We start from the raw sequence: 18,488 nt of genomic DNA, 5'->3' as shown, positions 1-18,488 counted from the left end.
AAATCAAAGGTGTTGGTGGCAGTATTCCAAAAGCAAAGGAAGCCAGCGAGTGGCGAGCGATTGCAGCCATGAGGAAGGCGAAAGCATAAATCAATAGTTTGGGTAATACCTGCTGCGTTCCAGCGAGCCAGATCTCGCACTCGCCCTTCGCGATACCAAGAAAGCTCCGCCGCGCTGATCGAGGATGGCCAGTACCCTATTTTCGCTTGATTTTTTGTGCACCCCAACTGCTGAAGTCTACAGGGGTCCTTTGGAGGACCGGAATGGGTCGGCGGATAGGTAGACCGTAGAGGGCAATAGCTTTGGTTGGAATGGAATCTCGCGGTGCCGGGCCGAGTCCGACATGTTGATTTGGGAGCCTGAGAAGCAGTGGTCTCTCGATATTGGTGTGGATACGACAGCGTGCACCAATTCCAGTTCCCCAAGAGCGAGCAGCTTTCTCATTTAGTTCTTCCTCCTGATCGATAACTATTTTCTTTGGAGGAGCCATTTCTGGGTTTCTGTAAGGAGGATTGTTTGGGACGAAAGAGTTTCTGGGTTTTAGGAGACTGAAAGAGTTTCTGATGTGACAGCTTTGGAGTGGCTGCGGGATTTAAATAAAAGATTTTGTGAGGGAAACGATGCGACGAAAAGACGTTTTGCCAAGATAATAGACGCCTCATTAATGATATCGTTTCGGTCATCAGACATGTCATTTTAGTCCCCTTCAATCAGTTACATTCTCACGGGCCCAATTTCGAGGCCCGGGGGGCAATGTTTGAGCCCAAAAGTAATTTCGGCAAGATCCTTTAGTTGATTTAGCATAGCAGGCCGATACCTGCGACCCAAAAATAAGTCTACTTAGAATTGGATTACAGCTTCACCCATTCAGAAACCCAGAAGGAAAACGAGCCCTTATTGGAGTCAGGTAGCGGAGATTGAATAGGAAACTTCAATCAATAATCCTTCTATGGCAAGGACAGTCGAAACCCTAGGTATAAATACCAGGTTTCAAGGACAAATCAAACACAACTCTCAAATCAATGAATCCTTCGGATTATCAAGCCTCCTAGGAGCAAACCTTCAACCTAGTTGAAACCCGGCGACCGTACTTCCAGTCCTAATCTCTCCAAGAGCCGACTGTTAGTGCTACTGCCACCGATACTACCAGCGAGGCAAGGGTAATTCCCTCGCAAACCCCGCGAAGCTAAAGTCACGCTTTAGCAAACCCTGTGCTTTCTCCAAACTTCCCAGTGATTGCTCTGCTCAACTTACAACTTTGAGTATCGATTCGGTGATACGAAGAGATCACAACCAAAGCCGTTATCCGTAAGGCAAGAAGTCCTTTCTAGGAAGGCAGGAAAAGAGCCTTGCGAAAAGGTTGGTGCTCTCCTCGTCCACAATGCTTGATTAAGAAGTCAGGTCAAGGGACACCCATCATTGCACCCCACGGTGCTGGCACGCTCGCGCATTCAAAAGAGACAGTTTGTACCATACTGGATTTTCGCGTCAAACACTAGCAATTAACTTTCATCAACCACCACCAGCACAACCGCCACCACACACACCACCTGCATCACCACTACCACAATCGCCACCCCCGTCAGCATAACCACCGCTACACCTTTTTTTCTTGTGTGATCCTGAAACGAATATCACCGTTGATATGAGTCACAGGGACAAACCAATCATAAGGAAGACCAAAAGAAGCCCCTTGAGTTTTTTTAGAAAATCCCCACTGCATGCTTGATACACCTCGTATCTGGTTCACCCCTTTTATTGTATATAAGTTAATTAGTTTGAGTTTTACTTTCTTTGATTTTCGTTTTATTGATTAGAAGGTCCAAAGAGTTTAATTTTTATAGAATGACAATTTGAGAAAACTTTCTTCAGGAAAGTTGTAGAGAACGTTAAACCGAGCTCGTGGACATGTGGCTCGCTTAAATTTGAGTTCGTATGGAAAAGTTATGATCTAAAACGTAAAAGTTACCGTTTCTGTAAATTGCCTATAAATAAATTTTTCCACCTTGGTAACTTGCCATTTCCGGAATCACCTTTTTACCCTGTTTATTTTCTCTCGGCCGACCTCAAAGACCCGACCTGACCCGTTTAAGGAAACCGATGATAACTTAACCGTTTGACGACCAATCCAAAAGCCACCAGTGCCGTTGGAAAGCTCTCTCCTTCCTCTTCAAGTTTGTGGTGCTTTGGTGGCTTGATTTTGAGTCGTAGAAGGTGCAGCAAGGTGGAGAAAGTAGTGGCTACGCAGTTTCAGGTACCCGGTCGGAACTCTTGATTCCGACCCCCTACGGCGATGATTTTTGTCAGTTTTGAAGCCCATGAAACATACACCAATCCCTCCAAGCCTATTGATTTGATTTGGAGTGTTGAGGCTGAATCGTGGATTTGAATTTCTATGGTGTTCGAGGTAATTTTCGACCGATTTATGCATTTCTAGACTTTGCTGTAGTTGTGAAAGTTGTTGGATTCGATGAGAGGAAGATTTTGGCATAAGTGGTTTCACCCAATTTAGGGGGTCAAAGATGGCGGCACATGGAGGCATGTGGGGCTGATTCTGACCTCCTAATTTGGCTGGTTGTGTTAGATTTAACATTTAGAACTTGTAGATATGAATTCGGTGAAAATCGGATGAAGTTTAATATCGATGGTGAATTTCCAAAGTTCAAAATTTCGGTTGTCAATTTACGGGAATCCGATCTTTGGGATTTTCCTCGTTTCTGAAATAGAATACTTAAATCGATGAAATGATGTTAGTGGTGAACTTTATGTTGAATCCAAGAAAATTGGAAGCTTTTAGATTTTCAGGGGTGACATCGGGTTCAATTTTTGCTCTTCATAATTTAATTTCCAGATCTTGAGTTTTTGTTCAGGAATACCGTTTCATACAAGATAAGAGGAGACCCCACTTGAGCAGAGTCCCAATCGACGTTAGGCTTAGCCGTATACTATGAGTGCGCATTCTCTTTTTTAAATAATATGCATGCAATAATGTTTTGTAATTAATCGTTTTAATTATATCTTGGTTTCGGAATATGAAATTTGGTCTTGGTTTATTAATTTGGTTTTCGGTGATTATTTTTAGAATATGAATTGAATTTGGTTATTGACTTGATCATCAGTTATAAATTTTGAAAATGGTTGAGAATTTCTTACTTGCTTTGGATTCCGTTATGACATTCGGATTTAATTATTGTTTATTTGTTTATTGTGAGATTTTGGGGAAGCTTCACTGATTCTCGATTTTCGTATGATTTTTCCTATGCCATAGTTGTTGTGAATATTACCATGCTAGCATGTCGTTCCGCCTTTCGAGGCGATGTGACTACTACACTCGCAGTGAAGTCACGAAAGCCCTTTCCGCCATTGTGGTGATGTGGTTCTGCCTTAGTGGCGGTATCACGAAAGCCCAGTACCCTATCTACCTTTATGGCGTAAGGTACTGGAGTATGGGATACTTTTGGCCTAGGAGGACATTACCCGAGCCTAGGAGGCTCACTTGTATGGCTATTATCTTCCCTTATTTTCATTTTGCCACTTGGACTAGCGGGGCTAGTCGGTCTTTATTCTTTCAAATATTTTCATAAGCCCTTGCATGCATCGTGGATTTTCTTTACATATGCACAAGCCGGAAAGTAATAGCTTCTTGTTTTCATTTTAAATTCGATTTATTTTTGTCCACTCACGCTAACGTTTTTCAATTACTTTCCCTTGGGCTCTTTGGTTTTAAATGCCTAGTTCGCAATGTTGATGTTCGCTAGTATAGTAGGAGTTGAGGCATAGTATCCACATTCGTTGCTGCTATCTCATCTGTAGGTTACTTGTTTAACCTACTAGTTGTTATTTCAGTTTCTTGTCTTAGTTGCTCTGATCACCTTCGGATGTTGTTTTAAACTCGAAGTATTTTTATTCAAGGTCTATGACCTGACTATGAGAGATTGTAGACAATTGTATAAAATAAATTGTGGTTCTTGCATTTTGGATTTCTTCTGTTTTTGGTTTAGCTTGGGATGTTTTTACTTGATGATGGAGTTGGTGTTGTTTGGGGAGCAAGGTGGCTCGAGAAGTGTAAGGGTGGATCTTGTTTTGTTATTGGAAGTGTTTATAGTGTTTTCTACAAGTTTGGGTTGCCTATTTTTAGGGGAAATTCTGCCTAATTTTTGGTAGAATTTTCTTGAAAATTGAGCCCCACAGGCCACCTCGAATTTCAGAGTGAAATTTGCGGCGAGTCCTGTCAACGCTCAACACCAAGAACACAATATTTTCTAGCCATTTCCTTTTTGAATTTATGAGTTACAGATTTAGTATATATAGGATAACATCCAAGCATATGTATAGATATGATCTGGGTTTTGGGATACCAACTTCAAACTTTCCAAGCCGTTGCCGGCTACATATGGTTGACGATGTCTTAGCTACGCAAAACTGAATATTTCTTATAAATTTCAAGCGAGTACGACACACACACATATATGGTTAGGATAAATTGCACCGATCATGTAGCTGACAAATATTTTTTTTTTTCCTTTTTTTTTTTTAAAGAGGCTTGCTAATTAGAAGTTGCATATATTTGTTTGATTAATACAAAATCTCAATACTGTAAAAGTAAATGGAGATTGGAAATTGTCTACTCATTTCATTTCACAGTCCCTTTATATAGGGAAGAAATTACAACGGAAATAATGTTTACAATTATGATATTAAATACTGATTGATCTATCTTTTATGCTAATTGATTGGTAATCACTGATTCCTTGATTCCCTCTTCGTCAGTTACTTTGACGAAGGCACATAATATGTTTTTCCTTTAACACTCCCCTTGTGCCAAGTCAAAGACGAAATGGTGCATAAGTTGTTGCCTCACTAAAAACCTTGCCAAGTAACAATAAAAACCCTGTGGGACAAAAAATAAAACTTGGTCGAAGGAAAAGAGCACAACGCACCTTCTACATTTGAGAATGACATGTGTGTGTTAGACTCCCCCTGACGTCTACACCTCCCCCTGATACTTACATTAATCAAGGGAGCTTGGAAAGTCTTCGCATTCCTATACTTTTCACATGTTTCTCAAATATGGCCTTAGGCAATGATTTGGTGAACAAATCTGCCACATTCTCCTCAGACCTTACTTGATTTACTTGAATCTTGAGGAGGGCCTGTTATTGCTGATTGTAGAAAAACTTCGGCGATATGTGTTTTGTATTATCACCCTTGATATATCCTATCTTCATCTGTTCGATGCAAGCTGCATTATCTTCATAAATGCAAGTAGGCTCTTTAGTGGTAGAACTCAAACCACTCGTCCCTCGAATATGTGTGATGATAGCTCTTAACCATACACACTCACGAACCGCCTCATGTAGGGCGATGATCTCTGAGTGGTTCGAGGAGGTAGCCACAAGGGTTTGCTTGGTTGATCTCCAAGATATCGCCGTGTTCCCAATGGTAAATACATAACCGGTTTGGGAACGACCTTTATGTGGGTCAGAGAGATACCCAGCATCAGCAAAACCAACCAAAACATCATTTGGCGTTTCGGTGTAGTGTGTGGCACTTTCACCATCAATATTTCCTTCAGGGATTGCAGTTCCATCTGTGGTCCCTCTTGTCTCTCTGTAGGGAAAGAACAGTCCCAAGTCAATGGTTCCTTTTAGGTATCTGAAGATGTTCTTGATACCATTCCAGTGACGCTGCGTTGGCGCTGAGCTAAATCTAGCTAACAAGTTCACTGAGAATGCAATGTCTGGTCGAGTACATTGGGCTAAGTACAATAATGCGCCTATTGCACTTAGGTAGGGAATTTCAGCTCCCAACACCTCTTCGTCATCTTCCTTCGGACGAAATGGATCTTTCTTTGCATCCAAACTTCGACCGATCATAGGAGTGCTAGCAGGATGCGCTTTGTCCATGTTGAATCGCCTGAGCATCTTTTGGACATACGCAGACTGGTGGATTAGTATTCCACAAACTCGGTGTTCTAGTTCAAGGCCTAGACAGAATCGAGTTTTCCCAAGATCCTTCATCTCAAATTCGGATTTCAAGTAGCTCGCGGTTTCTCTTATTTCATCAAGAGTACCTATTATGTTCATATCATCGACATATACTGCTACAATTGCAAATCCGGAACTTGTTTTCTTTATGAATACGCAGGGGCATAGTTCATCGTTCTTATATCCCTTCCCAATCAAGTAGTCACTTAGACGGGTATACCACATCCGCCCAGATTGTTTCAATCCGTAAAGTGAGCGTTTCAACCTAATTGCAAACGCACTCTATGGTTTAGAGTCACTTGACTTGGGTAATGTCAGGCCATCAGGCACTTTCATATATATCTCTTAATCTAGATCCCCATAGAGATATGCAGTCACCACATCCATGAGCTGCATTTCCAGTCCTTCAGAAACTACTAGGCTAACCAAGTAGCGGAACGTTATAACGTCCATTACGGGAGAGTATGTCTCCTCGTAGTCAATTCCAGGGCGTTAAGAGAAACCTTGTGCCACAAGGCGAGCCTTGTACCTCAGGACTTCATTCTTCTCATTACGTTTTCTAACAAAGACCCATTTATGTCCTACAGGCTTTACACTTGGTGGGGTTAGCACTACCGGACCAAATACCTGTCTCTTTGTCAGAGAATCTAATTCTGCCTGGATTGCTTCTTTCCATTTAGGCCAATCTGCTCTTTGTTGACATTCTGCAACAGAGCGTGGTTCGATATCATCGTGCTCTATGATTTCTTGAGCAACAGTGTATGCAAATACATCATCAATGTGTATGGAAGATCTTTCCATCAACTCATACGCACTCTCATAATCCATTGAGATTTCTTTGTTCTCTGGAATCATTTCAAACATCGGAGCGTCCTCCAGTATTGATTCATGGACATAGCTATAATCAGAGACAATCTCATGAGAGGGATTCTCTACATTGATGATTAATGGATCGGTTTGTGCCTTACTCGCCCTCTTCTTCCTTGGGTGAGTGTCAATCGAACCTAGTGGTCTCTCCCTCTTCCTTTGAGGAGCCACGGCCTCAACCATACCTCCACTAAGTGTGGTTGTAGTGCCTCTATCTGAGGCATCGTGCCCCTTGTTGGGGACTTCTAACCTTGCAAGCACATTTGCAGCTGGTATATGTGATCTCGTTACTTTTGCGATATCAGAAAACGCATCAGGCATCGAATCTGCTACGTTTTGAAGATCGATTATTCTTTTCACTTCACTTTCACATTGTGAAGTGCGGGGATCAAAATGAGACAGAGTGGGAACAAACCACAACAATTCCTGTCGTTCCCTTGGAAAATCCTTTTTCCTATCTCCCCCTAACGACGGGAAGACTGTCTCATCAAAGTGACAATCCGCAAATCGAGCGGTAAAGAGATCGCCTGTCAAGGGTTCCAAATAGCGGATAATCGTTGGAGATTCGTATCCAACATAAATACTTAATCGTTTCTGAGGACCCATTTTAGTGCGCTGTGGGGGCGCAATAGGCACATATACGGCGCAACCAAATATGCGTAAGTGTGAAATGTCAGGCTCATATCCAGTTACCAACTGGTACGCAGAGAATGGTTGGCCAGCAGTGGGTCTGAAACGAATGAGTAAAGTTGCGTGCAATATTGCATAACCCCATGCAGATATAGGCAAGTTGGTGCGCATAACCAATGCCCTAGCCACCATCTGTAGCCTTTTGATGGTGGCTTCTGCGAGACCATTTTGTGTATGTACATGGGGCACAGGATGCTCTACATCGATCCCAATAGACATGCAATAATCATCAAATGCTTTTGATGTAAACTCTCCAGCATTATCAAGCCTTATAGACTTGATAGGGTGATCAGGGTGGTGAGCCCTTAAGCGTATAATCTGTGCTAGGAGTTTTGCAAATGCAGCATTTCTTGTGGACAATAAAACGACATGTGACCAGCGTGTCGAGGCATCCACCAGAACCATAAAGTACTTGAATGGTCCGCATTCTGGATGGATAGGTCCACAGATGTCTCCTTGTATCCTTTGTAAGAATGGAATATTTTGTTTTGTATCTTTAGTATAGGAAGGTCTCGATCCTGTTTTTGCTAAAGAGCAGGCTTTACAAAACGAGTGATGTGCCTTTGAAATAGTCAATGAGGCATAATGGGATGGAGGTACTGCTTCTGGTACTTCAGAATGTAATGGCTATATTTGAGTAATACGAGGACCGACACCTTTCAGTGTGGCGGATTTTTCTCCCATTTTATTTTTCACTCGAAAGAAGGGATGTCCGTGTGAGTTTTTCAAAATGCGGATCATCATGTCACGACCAGGGTGCCCTAGGCGGTCATGCCAAAGCATGTATGAGTCAATGTCCCACATTTCATTGTTGGTGACAACATATGATTCAATGATCCGAATCGTAGTGAGGTACAGTCCACTAGATTGACTCATAAGTTTCTCTAAAATGCGTTTCCTTCCACATTCATTAGAGGTAATATAAAGGTATTCAATTCCATTCTCACAGTGTGTTTCTACATAATAACCGTTGGCACGAATATCTTTGAAACTTAACAAGGTTCGATTAGCTCTAGGTGCATATAGAGCGTCTGTGACTTTAAATGTTGTGCCATTAGGCAGCAAAAATTTGGCAGTTCCTCGCCCTTTTATTACTTGTGATGATCCAATCATCGTAGTCACAGAGGAATTATAGGCTATTAATTCAATAAATAATTGCCTATTCCTTAATATGGTGTGGGTAGTCCCACTATCAACTAAGCACTCGATTTCTCCTCGATTCATTCCTACAAATAAATGGGATATATTATTAATTTTTGAAAATATAACTCATATTCTTTAGAGCATGACTATTTTAGTAGAATGATAATATATATATATATATATTTTTTTTTCATTCTAAGAATAATTTTTTTTCTCTAGATGTATTGCTTTACATCTTCATTGTGCTTTTTCGAACCATGTGAATATGTGTGGTACATAAAAATCGAATAAATTCAATGCTTCAGAATAAAATCCGAAATTTATTAATAGGCCAACGATAATCAAATCAAGGTCTTATTCAGAAATCTAATTCAAACAATTATTGAAATAAACTTTAAGACTACGTAATAGTCTAATTAAGAAAAAATGAGGCATTATGCCTTCACAACTATGTTTGGAAAATAGAATACATAAAGCAGATCAGTCAAAATCTGAAGCATCCATTGACTGAGCAAGTTCCTTGTTGCCATTGAAGTCTGCAATTGTGAGGTTGACATCTGGGTCATTGCCTCCTTCTTCCATATAGTGAGCCTCTTGTTCTTGAGACTCCTTATACCTCTTGTAATTTGCTGCTACTCTGTTGCTTGCTTGACAGTTCTTGTACCAATGCCCCATGACTCCACACCTATAGCATGGTTCATTGCCAACTCTACCCTGTTTGACTGAAGGGTTCTTAGGTGCCCTTTGCACCTTGTTTCCATGACCACTAGGGCCAGCACCACCATCTCTGCGCCATACATTGGGAGGGCCTCCACGGCCCATACCAGGACCCCCACGTCCCTTGCCACGTGGTGCATTGTTGCCACGTGGGTAGGGATCAACACGTCCAACCCTCTTTTCATTGGGGTTCTTTCCACCTTTGACTTTGCCATAATTAGCCTCAGGAATTTTCTTTGTCCCAACGGGTCTGGCATTGTTGCTTAAAAGAACTTCATTGTGCCTCTCAGCCACTTGCAGTAGGTTGATCAGTTTATTGAAGGTTGTGATTCTTTTATTATCATACTCCAGCCTATACTAGTTCGCTAGTATAATTGCTGAAGTAGGAAAGGTGGAAAGAGTCTTTTGGATCATATCATCTTCTGTGAGTTCCTTTCCACAGAAATTTAGACGTGCCTTTAGGCGCAACATGTCTTTGTTGAAGTCGTTGACCCTTTTGTAGTCAAGCAAGCGGATTTCATTCCACTGAACAGTCAATTCTGGGAGCAAGGTGTCATGAATGTTCCCAAAACGTCCCTTAAGGGCATCCCACAATTCTTTGGGTGTCTTCAACTGGAGGTATTCCCAGCGTAGGCTAGGATCAATATGTCGCCTTAAAAACATTAAGGCATTTGCTTTTACCTTATCAGACAGTCCATCGTCTTTGGGGTCAGTGGTAGTTTTGATGGTGGCAGTGTATTCTTTTGCCACAAATGCGGTTTCGACATCGGAAACCCAACGGTGGTACTCAAGTCGTTCTGAGTCCAAAATGTCAAATTCAGGTCGAGTTGGATCAGCCATCTACATCAACAAGAGAGAAGATATAAATTATGCAGTCACAAAAGACATCCATGTGTATTATTTTCCAAACAATATGAATTAGATTTCAAGACCAAGATTCATAATGGTCACACATTTTTTTTTTTTCGATGCTATGTGAAAATACTTTATCACAGTAATGTTGTGTGTATAAATGCGCATGAATTTTCATTATCATGGCAAAGCATAATTTTATATGTTGTATGACAAAAATAACTATAACACATTTAATAATAAAACATAGTATATATAAAAATAAATGACATGGCTTGTTCAAGATTTTACAAATATACAATGAATTATATACTACATATAACAATGGCAAGAATATATCATGCATAACATGAAATACAAATGAGAGCATAATATAAAGGCATGCTTAGGAATAACCTATATAAGGATAAATCATGCTTAAAGGTAATTATATAAAACATAAAAACAAGGCATGCTGAAAATGATTGAAATTATCTAATTAACCATGCTTAATAACAAAATATAATAAAGGTATAAACAATAAGGTATAAAACATGCGTAAAAATAAATTGCACATGCTTTAGATTCCACGAATATATATCACATATATAACAAGCAATAAAATAGCATGCTCAAAAATAAAAATAAAAATCTAATTGTAAATAATTAAATATACCATGGTATGAAAATAAAAGAGAACATACTTGGTTTCGAGAAAAACAATCCTAACGCACGCGCGTGTTGATGCAGGCGTGCGATGTTTGTATGCTTGAGAAAAATTGGGCCGCTCTCTTTTGAGCCTTTTTTTTTTCTCTTTTTCTGGGCTGCAGGGCCTGTTTTGTTTTGTTTTTTTTTTTTTCAGTCTGGGCCGGGTCTGCTCTCTGGGCTGGCCCTTTACTTTGGGTCAAGTTTTTTTTTCTTCTGTTTCTGTTTTTTTTTTTTTTTTTTTTTCTGGGCCTGCTCCCCTTTTTTTTCTTTTTTTTTTGTCTCTCTGGGCCGGGTCCTTACTTCGGCCCGATTTGCCCCGTTTTTTTTTTTTTTTTTCTGCTTCTTTTCTTCCTGTTCCTTTCTCTCCTTCCTTCGCGTCTCCTTCTGGTTTGCAGGTTGCAATGTGGTCGGTGCTGCGCTGCTGATGCGATGGAGGCTGAAGGCTGCAGTGCGAGCTGCTGGGTTGCGGGGATGCGAGGCCGGACGCGGCTGGGCTGCGGGGATTCTAGGCCGAACGCGGCTGGGCTGCTGCTACTGTGATTTGCAGGTGTGGCAGGCGGGGTGAGATCGTGTAAGCTCGGGTATTGCAGGCAGGGAGGGCCGGTGGGCTGGGGTCGAGTGGCCTGGGCGTGCGGGCTGGGATCTGTGAGGTGGGCACGGCCGCACGGGGATGTTGTTACTACCGGCGTTGGGCTGCTGGGGGGGCGGCGTGCAGGTGGGTTGGGGTGGAGGCCCGTGTGCTTGGCTGGGCACGGTGGTGCTCGGCCGGAGAGGCAGAGGTGAGGCCGGTCTTGGCAGGGCCGGCCTAGAGGTTTTTTTTTTTTATTGGTGGCGGCAGAAAAAGAAAAAAAAATTTCTAGGGTTTCGAGGGCTTATTTGCTCTGAGCGTGCTGATAACGTGTAAAAGTAAATGGAGATTGGAAATTGTCTACTCATTTCATTTCACAGTCCCTTTATATAGGGAAGAAATTACAACGGAAATAATGTTTACAATTATGATATTAAATACTGATTGATCTATCTTTTATGCTAATTGATTGGTAATCACTGATTTCTTGATTCCCTCTTCGTCAGTTACTTTGACGAAGGCACATAATATGTTTTTCCTTTAACAAATACCACACGTGCTAGCTAATTTTATATTTTTAATTTTGTTCGACCTAACTTGGACATGTATTTGACAGATTGGGCTTGGTCGGCGTCATTATTGGTCCGACCGAAGAATGATGATAGGTTGTCAGGTAAACAAAGCAGAAGAGACGGAATTTTAATTCAAATGGGTCATCTAAAAAAGATCAGGTGAAGAGGAAGATAAAGTTTCAAGCCAAGAAGAAACTAAATTTCAGCTATTTATCTTTCTTTTCTTTTTTTAAATTACTCATCTATAAATATGTCTAAGAGACTAAGATCATCTATAAACGTAAGTTTTCGTTCATCTAACCTTACTCATCTATAGATCTATAAATATGTATAAGATCATCCATGATCAGTGGCGGAGCCAGAAAATAATCTCAACTGGGGCACTTAAAAGTTAAAAAAAAAATGAAACTTAAACTTAAAATATATCAAGATTGTAATAAAAATAATAATTAAAAAGGTAGGGGAACGATCAATATCTAGTTTTGTACTAAAAAAAATCACTATTTTTTTTAAATTACATATTTTATTAATAAAACTTATAGTTCATAGATTTTAGACAATTTTTCATAATGGAAATATAATTTATATTTGAACTTTGAAACTATGTGAAATAATACTATTAATGTTTTTTTCCTGAGAAGAAATACTAGTATTAATGTTAGAAAAAAGAAAGAAATAAAAAAAAATTAGAACATTGCTGCTACCAGCAATTGAAACAGAGACCAAATTAACATATGCATGTGCCTCAACCACTACGGCAAAGGTAGCATTCAGGTCAATTGTTGAACCAGATTGTATATATACTTAAAATCTCACTGGGGCACGGGACCCACCATGCCCCAATGTGGCTCCGCCTCTGTCCATGATAATATGTATAGTTCTAGCCAACAGCTAGAATGATTCTTTTGAATAGACAATAATTTTTTTTTTTTAAAGAAAACAATAAGAATAAAAATGAAACATTTATTGCATTTTTTGTCTAAATGTAGAATACGGATTGAAGATGAGGAAAAAAAAACACATCATATCAATCTACATGCTATAAAAACAATTTCTTCAGATTTCATTTCTTAACTGAGCTGATCCGTAGAACATCAATGATAACTACATAGACCGAGAGATATACCTTTATTAGTAGACATATATGAATAATAAACTATGACCATATTTTCTAACAACCACCGCCACCACCACCTCCACCACCACCACCTCCACAACCACCGCCTCCACCACCTCCACAACCACCACCACCACCTCCACAACCACCACCACCACCACCACCGCCACCCCTCCCTCTCTTGCCCCTCCCTCCCTTGCTTGATCCACAACCAAATATGACCATAGATATGAGTGAGAGAGACATAAGAACCATGCAAACCAAAAGCAGGCCGCCCAAGTTGTCTGCCAAGATATTGAGACCTACTCCCACTCCATGACCACCGCCACCAACAACAAAATAATTTCTAGCCATATTTTGGGTCTCGATGCCTTACAACAATTTACTTTATGAACAAATGCTGTGTTCAATTAGAACAGCTATATATAGGAATTTCAAGCATGTATGTGTACATCCACCTATGAGCAAATGCCGTGTTAAAGTTTCGAAGCCGTACGTCGCTAGTTCTTTGAATTGATCGAAACTTCGAGGCTTCTCGCTGTGCAAAACTGACTAGTTGCTTAGAAATTTCAATTATTCAAAACAGGGTCCCTGCAGTTGCTTCCCAGAAATTTTACTTACCGGTCGTGATGTTGAGGGTTGAACCTTAGAAAAGTCTATTACAAGGGTCTGATTCAGTGCTGTAAGATACGTATGATTAATGCAAAATGTCAATACCACATTTGCTGATATTTTTTTAAGGGTGAATCTAACAACAATGCAAAAGTCAGTATGTTTAACACCAATAAATTCCATCCAGGCAAATATTATGGATTTATTAAGTTTGAACTCCCAAGCATAACAATAAATAAGATCCACATATTAGAAGATACAAGAAAAGAATTCTCTGCTTCATATGCATGACAGATAATCCACATGGCTCACTCACTGTAGCATCAAATCCCCTTTATTAATTTTTCTTTTTATAAACAAAATACAGCTATTGCTTTCCTTTATACAAGAATCCCAGTAGAGTAACAAACTTTAAGTTCAAAAAAACAAAAACTATGATGAGATTTACAAGAAATTACAGCATCAGAGATGGGCTTGTCATGTACAGTTTTCTAAGTTCAGAATATAGTAACCTTTAAATCTTTTAAGAAGTGAAAAAGAAAATTTTAGACCTTTAAAGCCCATCAAGAGAGACATCCAACCAAGGCAAATGAATAAGCTGGTGAGCTTCACATAAGAGTTCCTCAATCTAAGCTTCTGGTATAGGTGTAAGAAGTTCCTGGTAAAAATAAATAAAAAGTAATAAAAAAATGAGTAACCTAAACAAAAGCATGTCACCATAAATGTAAGTGAAGAAGTAAATAGGAGAGCTTTTTTGTTCGTCAGTAATAGGAAAGCTACTGTAAAAAGAAGAACTACCTCAGAGAACCGCGAACGCCCGTGATGCACATTAGAAGTTTTGACAATCGTCTCCCACTTGGGATCGAGAGAGGATACCTTAGAAACCGGACTGCTGGTATAAATGCGTGAACCAAGAGATGACTGTGAAGATGAATTCCTGGAGGAAATGGTAGGCAAGGTACGCTTTAGCCAAGACTCTGACGGTGATTTTGGTAAAGGAGGTCCAAGAGGTAATCGTGCATTGTTGCCCTGGGAACTACCTTGATTACCAAGTTTCACAAGACGTTGACTTTCTAAATCAATCTTCCCCTTCCGGGCCACTTTCGAGCTGATCAAGGTAATAGAATTTTGAACTAGGCCATGAGAAATGTCATCAGTACCTGAAGTCTTAGGCTGTTGGGTTTCTAAATCCGTGTTCTCCTCATCAGCCAGATTCACGCTTGTCAACCTAATACATTCCTCAGTAAGGCCGTGGCAATTTTCTTGATCATCTGAATTCTCCAACTGTTGGCTTTCTAAATTAAACGCCTCTTGGTTGGCCACTTTTGATATTGCCAGTTTGTTACAATCCTTTTGATCCTGTAGAGAACCATTTCTTGTGATTGGTTGCACATCACCGGTTGATTTGCCAGAAGAAGACAGGAAACTGGAGTTTTCTAAGTCCAAACATTTAAACTGAACTACTGCCTTCTCATTCACATACCGCAAGTGTTCAATATCTTGACATGGAGACTCTGCCAATGGAGTTTCTTCCATTTCACCACTTCTTTCAGGAATGTCCAAATCATTCCGTCTGTAATCAATAAGTCCCTTCACCTCGCCCTTTATATCTGAGGAAAATGAATTTGAACTTGAAGATTTTACTGTCTGTACAGAATCAACATACAGTGTCTTCTCAACCACAGGACTTCCTAAACCCGCTTCCCATTCAGCATTCTCACTAGCCAATATTTCCAGAAACCTGTGGCCTTTTCTATATTTATCCGAGCTACTAGTCTCCTTGGAACTCTTAGCTTTCTCAGGAATACCAAGAAAACATTTTCCATCATGAAGGATAGACTGAGAACATTGCCTACGGTAGGGTGATATGCCACTACCTTGCAGACGCCTGTTTACTGATGACCCATCTAATGTCAGACCATTACTTCTGTTACTGGTCTGGTTGGATTCACATTTCAAATCAATGTTATCTTCATGCAGCCCAGCTTCTTGATCACCACTAATTAATCTTTGTTTATATACACCACTCCCGGCATGCTAGAGAAATAAACAGCTAACGTTCAAAAAATCTTCTTGACCTTATAATAATAAAAGGAAAACATTAAGGTGAAAAATAGAGAAGGAAGAATACCTTTTCTTTAGCTTCAGTGTGAGAACCAGCATAAGAAGAGTTACCGTGCACTCTACGAACAGAAGAAATGGGTACTTGCACAGGCATTCTCATCCCTGGAACAGGATTAAACAGTAAAAGGAACTTTTTAGGCAAAATCCAGGAAATAACCCACTAACTTTAGCTAAAAAAATTTCAGATCCATAGTAATCGTCACCTTCATCCTTACTTGCGTCCCCAGCTATTTCTCGAACATAAAGTGGCCTATATTGATTAAGTTGATGCCGCTTATCCCCAGTCACTACCTTTATCACCCTTCTTGGTTCCTCTTTGGAAATAGGTTGCTCTCTAGCCACTGGTTGCTTCCTAGGAGCATTATGAGGTGTTTCTGAAGCCATTGCTTTTGCTGCAGGCAAGAACCGACCCATCATGAAATCCCGTGTCTGTGGATCTGTTGAGAAAGTTCCCGAGGGTATGATATCTGGATCATCCAGTCCACTTAAACCACTTACACTACAGTTCATATAGGCTGATGCAGTTCTAGAAAGTGCATCAAGTGCATCTAAATAGGTCTCATCACCATCCTCTGAACTAGTCCTCTCCTCCTTCCCCTCTTTAGACCTTTCATCTTTAGTAGCTACTTTTCTCTCCAAGGCTGAAATATTTTGAGAACTGGAAAGCACATTCCCATTTTGGGATTGAGCAGCTGTTGTACCTTTAGAACCTTTATCCAACCCTTGCTTCTTAACCTTTGAGACCCTTCCAGGTGGAAGCTTTGGTGCAACCAGAGGCCCTTCAAGATCCTGATTTTTGGGTATACTTTCGTCCTTGGGTCTTCCTGGAATTTGCTCCCATATAAAAGGAACAGTTCCCGGATTCCTCACTGGACCTGATTTCAGTTCTGACTTGTAAGCAGGAAGAGGAGGTAGTTTTGGTTGTGATTTAGCTGTCTTCCTTTTGTCATCAGCTTCTGAGGAGACAGTTTTTGCTGAGAAACGTCTCACAGATAGAAGTGGCCGGTTAAAATTCAACTGCTTCTCTTCCATGAGAGTTAGTATCTTGTATTTTGTTTTCCTTCCCTGCAAAGCACCATGATCTAATCAGATTGGAAAAAGATTAAGGAAGTAGAAACACAACAGAGGAGAGAATAAACAAAGTAGTCCACTAAGTATACTGAATAAGTTGTCGATATATCACTCAAGAAAGTCTATATTAGAAAAGAAAGTTGATTCAAGTGAAAAAAAGAAAACCTTGAGACCCTCTTAGAGCATCCAAGCAATTTCAGCTTTGAGAAGAATTCCTCAATTTTTGAGGTTTAATATCACACATTCAACAACTGCTAAACATTTTGATCTTTCCATCAAAACAGAGTTATCACTTCTTCAATTTTTATAAAATGCACTTGATTCTTTTGTACGTACACACAATAACAATATCTATTTCATGACATATGAACTTGTTCTATGTCACATGAAGAACGATAACCCCGTGTTTAAGAACGATAACCCCTGAACTCATGAAGTAGTGGCATCCTGATGTTTTTCCTATGAACCCAATACCAAAAATAAAGTCAGTATCAAATAGTGTTTGAGACTCACTATTCACCCAAAGCTCAATAATTGTGACCAATGTGCCAGTTAACACTTCCACTAATCTGAAACCCCAGGAAAGCAAAAAGGCATAAAGCAATGGAACTAAAAGGTTTCACTATTTACCCAAGAACTGGAAAGTTGAATGCAACAGATTTGGTTTAATAAAGGTGAGAATTATAATGAAAAAATAAATTGGAACTTCATTTTGCTTCCTTTTGTGGATTTCTCAGAAACCCAAATGAAAGGTTTTGGTTTTGAATAGTAAACTCTGTGAAAGTGACTGGTCCTTGTTCTTTTGGTCAAATACCCAGAAATAAATACAGCTCAAAATGGATAGAATTTCTAATATTCTGATAAATCAGCAGCAATCATATCAGCCCCCATGAAATTCTTGGTTCTTAGCTACACAAAATCCTTGACAGAATCCCACCCTTGTTTATTTTCACCCACATTATTATGTAATCAAAATTCAAGCTAATCAACAATTATACTAAATTTGCACCATTATTGAAGCGAAATCCATCAAGAAATCTAAAAGAACTTCTTAGACTTCGCAAGAACAAGTCAACCAGAAAATCACTGCTCAATGCACAGATTGTTTTCCATTAATAAATTATATAAAAAAAAAAAATCAAGAAGACGAACAAGAAAAGAGAGCAGTAAGTAGAAAGAGAAAGAGAGAAGAACCTGAGATATGAGGCGTTCCGAGAAGAAGAAGAAGCAATTGGGATTATGGAAAGACTAGCAAATGCGAGGTGTGGAAGTCATGCAAACAAAGACGGAGAGGAGAGGTGGTGTGAGAATCAATAGGCTTCAAATTCAGAGAAATTTGACGGACAAAGAATAGAATAAAGGGGGTTTACAGAGAGAGAGAGAGAGAGAGAGATAAACTGCTGTGTACGCTTGTGTTAAATTCCTTGGCCGAGTGCAGAGCAGAGCTTACCCGCCGATAATGAAAAGCCAAATTTAAAAAT

The 18,488-nt window shown here is 40.0% G+C and overlaps 1 protein-coding gene across 3 annotated transcripts; it reads right to left on the bottom strand.

The window, feature by feature from the left end:
* Nucleotides 1-14,128: 14,128 nt before the first annotated feature.
* Nucleotides 14,129-18,468, bottom strand: LOC112190789. Of its 3 annotated transcripts, none has more exons than XM_040513943.1 (5): nucleotides 18,202-18,468; nucleotides 16,152-17,001; nucleotides 15,944-16,038; nucleotides 14,611-15,849; nucleotides 14,129-14,470 (listed from the first exon to the last, which is right to left on the bottom strand). In XM_040513943.1, exons 2-5 carry the CDS (start codon nucleotides 16,966-16,968, stop codon nucleotides 14,441-14,443), a joined length of 2,181 nt encoding a protein of 726 aa, XP_040369877.1. In that variant the 5' UTR covers nucleotides 16,969-17,001; nucleotides 18,202-18,468; the 3' UTR covers nucleotides 14,129-14,440. The 3 variants fall into 3 exon arrangements, with proteins under 3 accessions (XP_040369877.1, XP_024186033.1, XP_040369876.1); XM_024330265.2 differs by having other exon boundaries at nucleotides 16,140-17,001; nucleotides 18,202-18,466; XM_040513942.1 differs by lacking the exon at nucleotides 18,202-18,468 and adding an exon at nucleotides 17,173-18,057 and having other exon boundaries at nucleotides 16,140-17,001.
* Between the last annotated feature and the right edge of the window lie 20 nt (nucleotides 18,469-18,488).

The sequence above is a fragment of the Rosa chinensis genome, chromosome 2, assembly GCF_002994745.2.
Source record: "Rosa chinensis cultivar Old Blush chromosome 2, RchiOBHm-V2, whole genome shotgun sequence".
Lineage (NCBI taxonomy): Eukaryota > Viridiplantae > Streptophyta > Magnoliopsida > Rosales > Rosaceae > Rosa > Rosa chinensis.
The sequence above is the reverse complement of the archived record's forward strand: the minus strand, read 5'-3'. Positions and strand labels throughout refer to the sequence as shown.

Bases quoted from the DNA above. Each gene is read 5' to 3' on its own strand.
- LOC112190789 (XM_024330265.2), bottom strand. From the start codon at position 16,968: ATGGAAGAGAAGCAGTTGAATTTTAACCGGCCACTTCTATCTGTGAGA. The intron at 15,850-15,943 runs GTATTCTTCCTT...TTATTTCTCTAG, and splicing joins ACACTGAAGCTAAAGAAAAG to CATGCCGGGAGTGGTGTATA. The intron at 14,471-14,610 runs GTAGTTCTTCTT...TATTTTTACCAG, and splicing joins GGCGTTCGCGGTTCTCTGAG to GAACTTCTTACACCTATACC.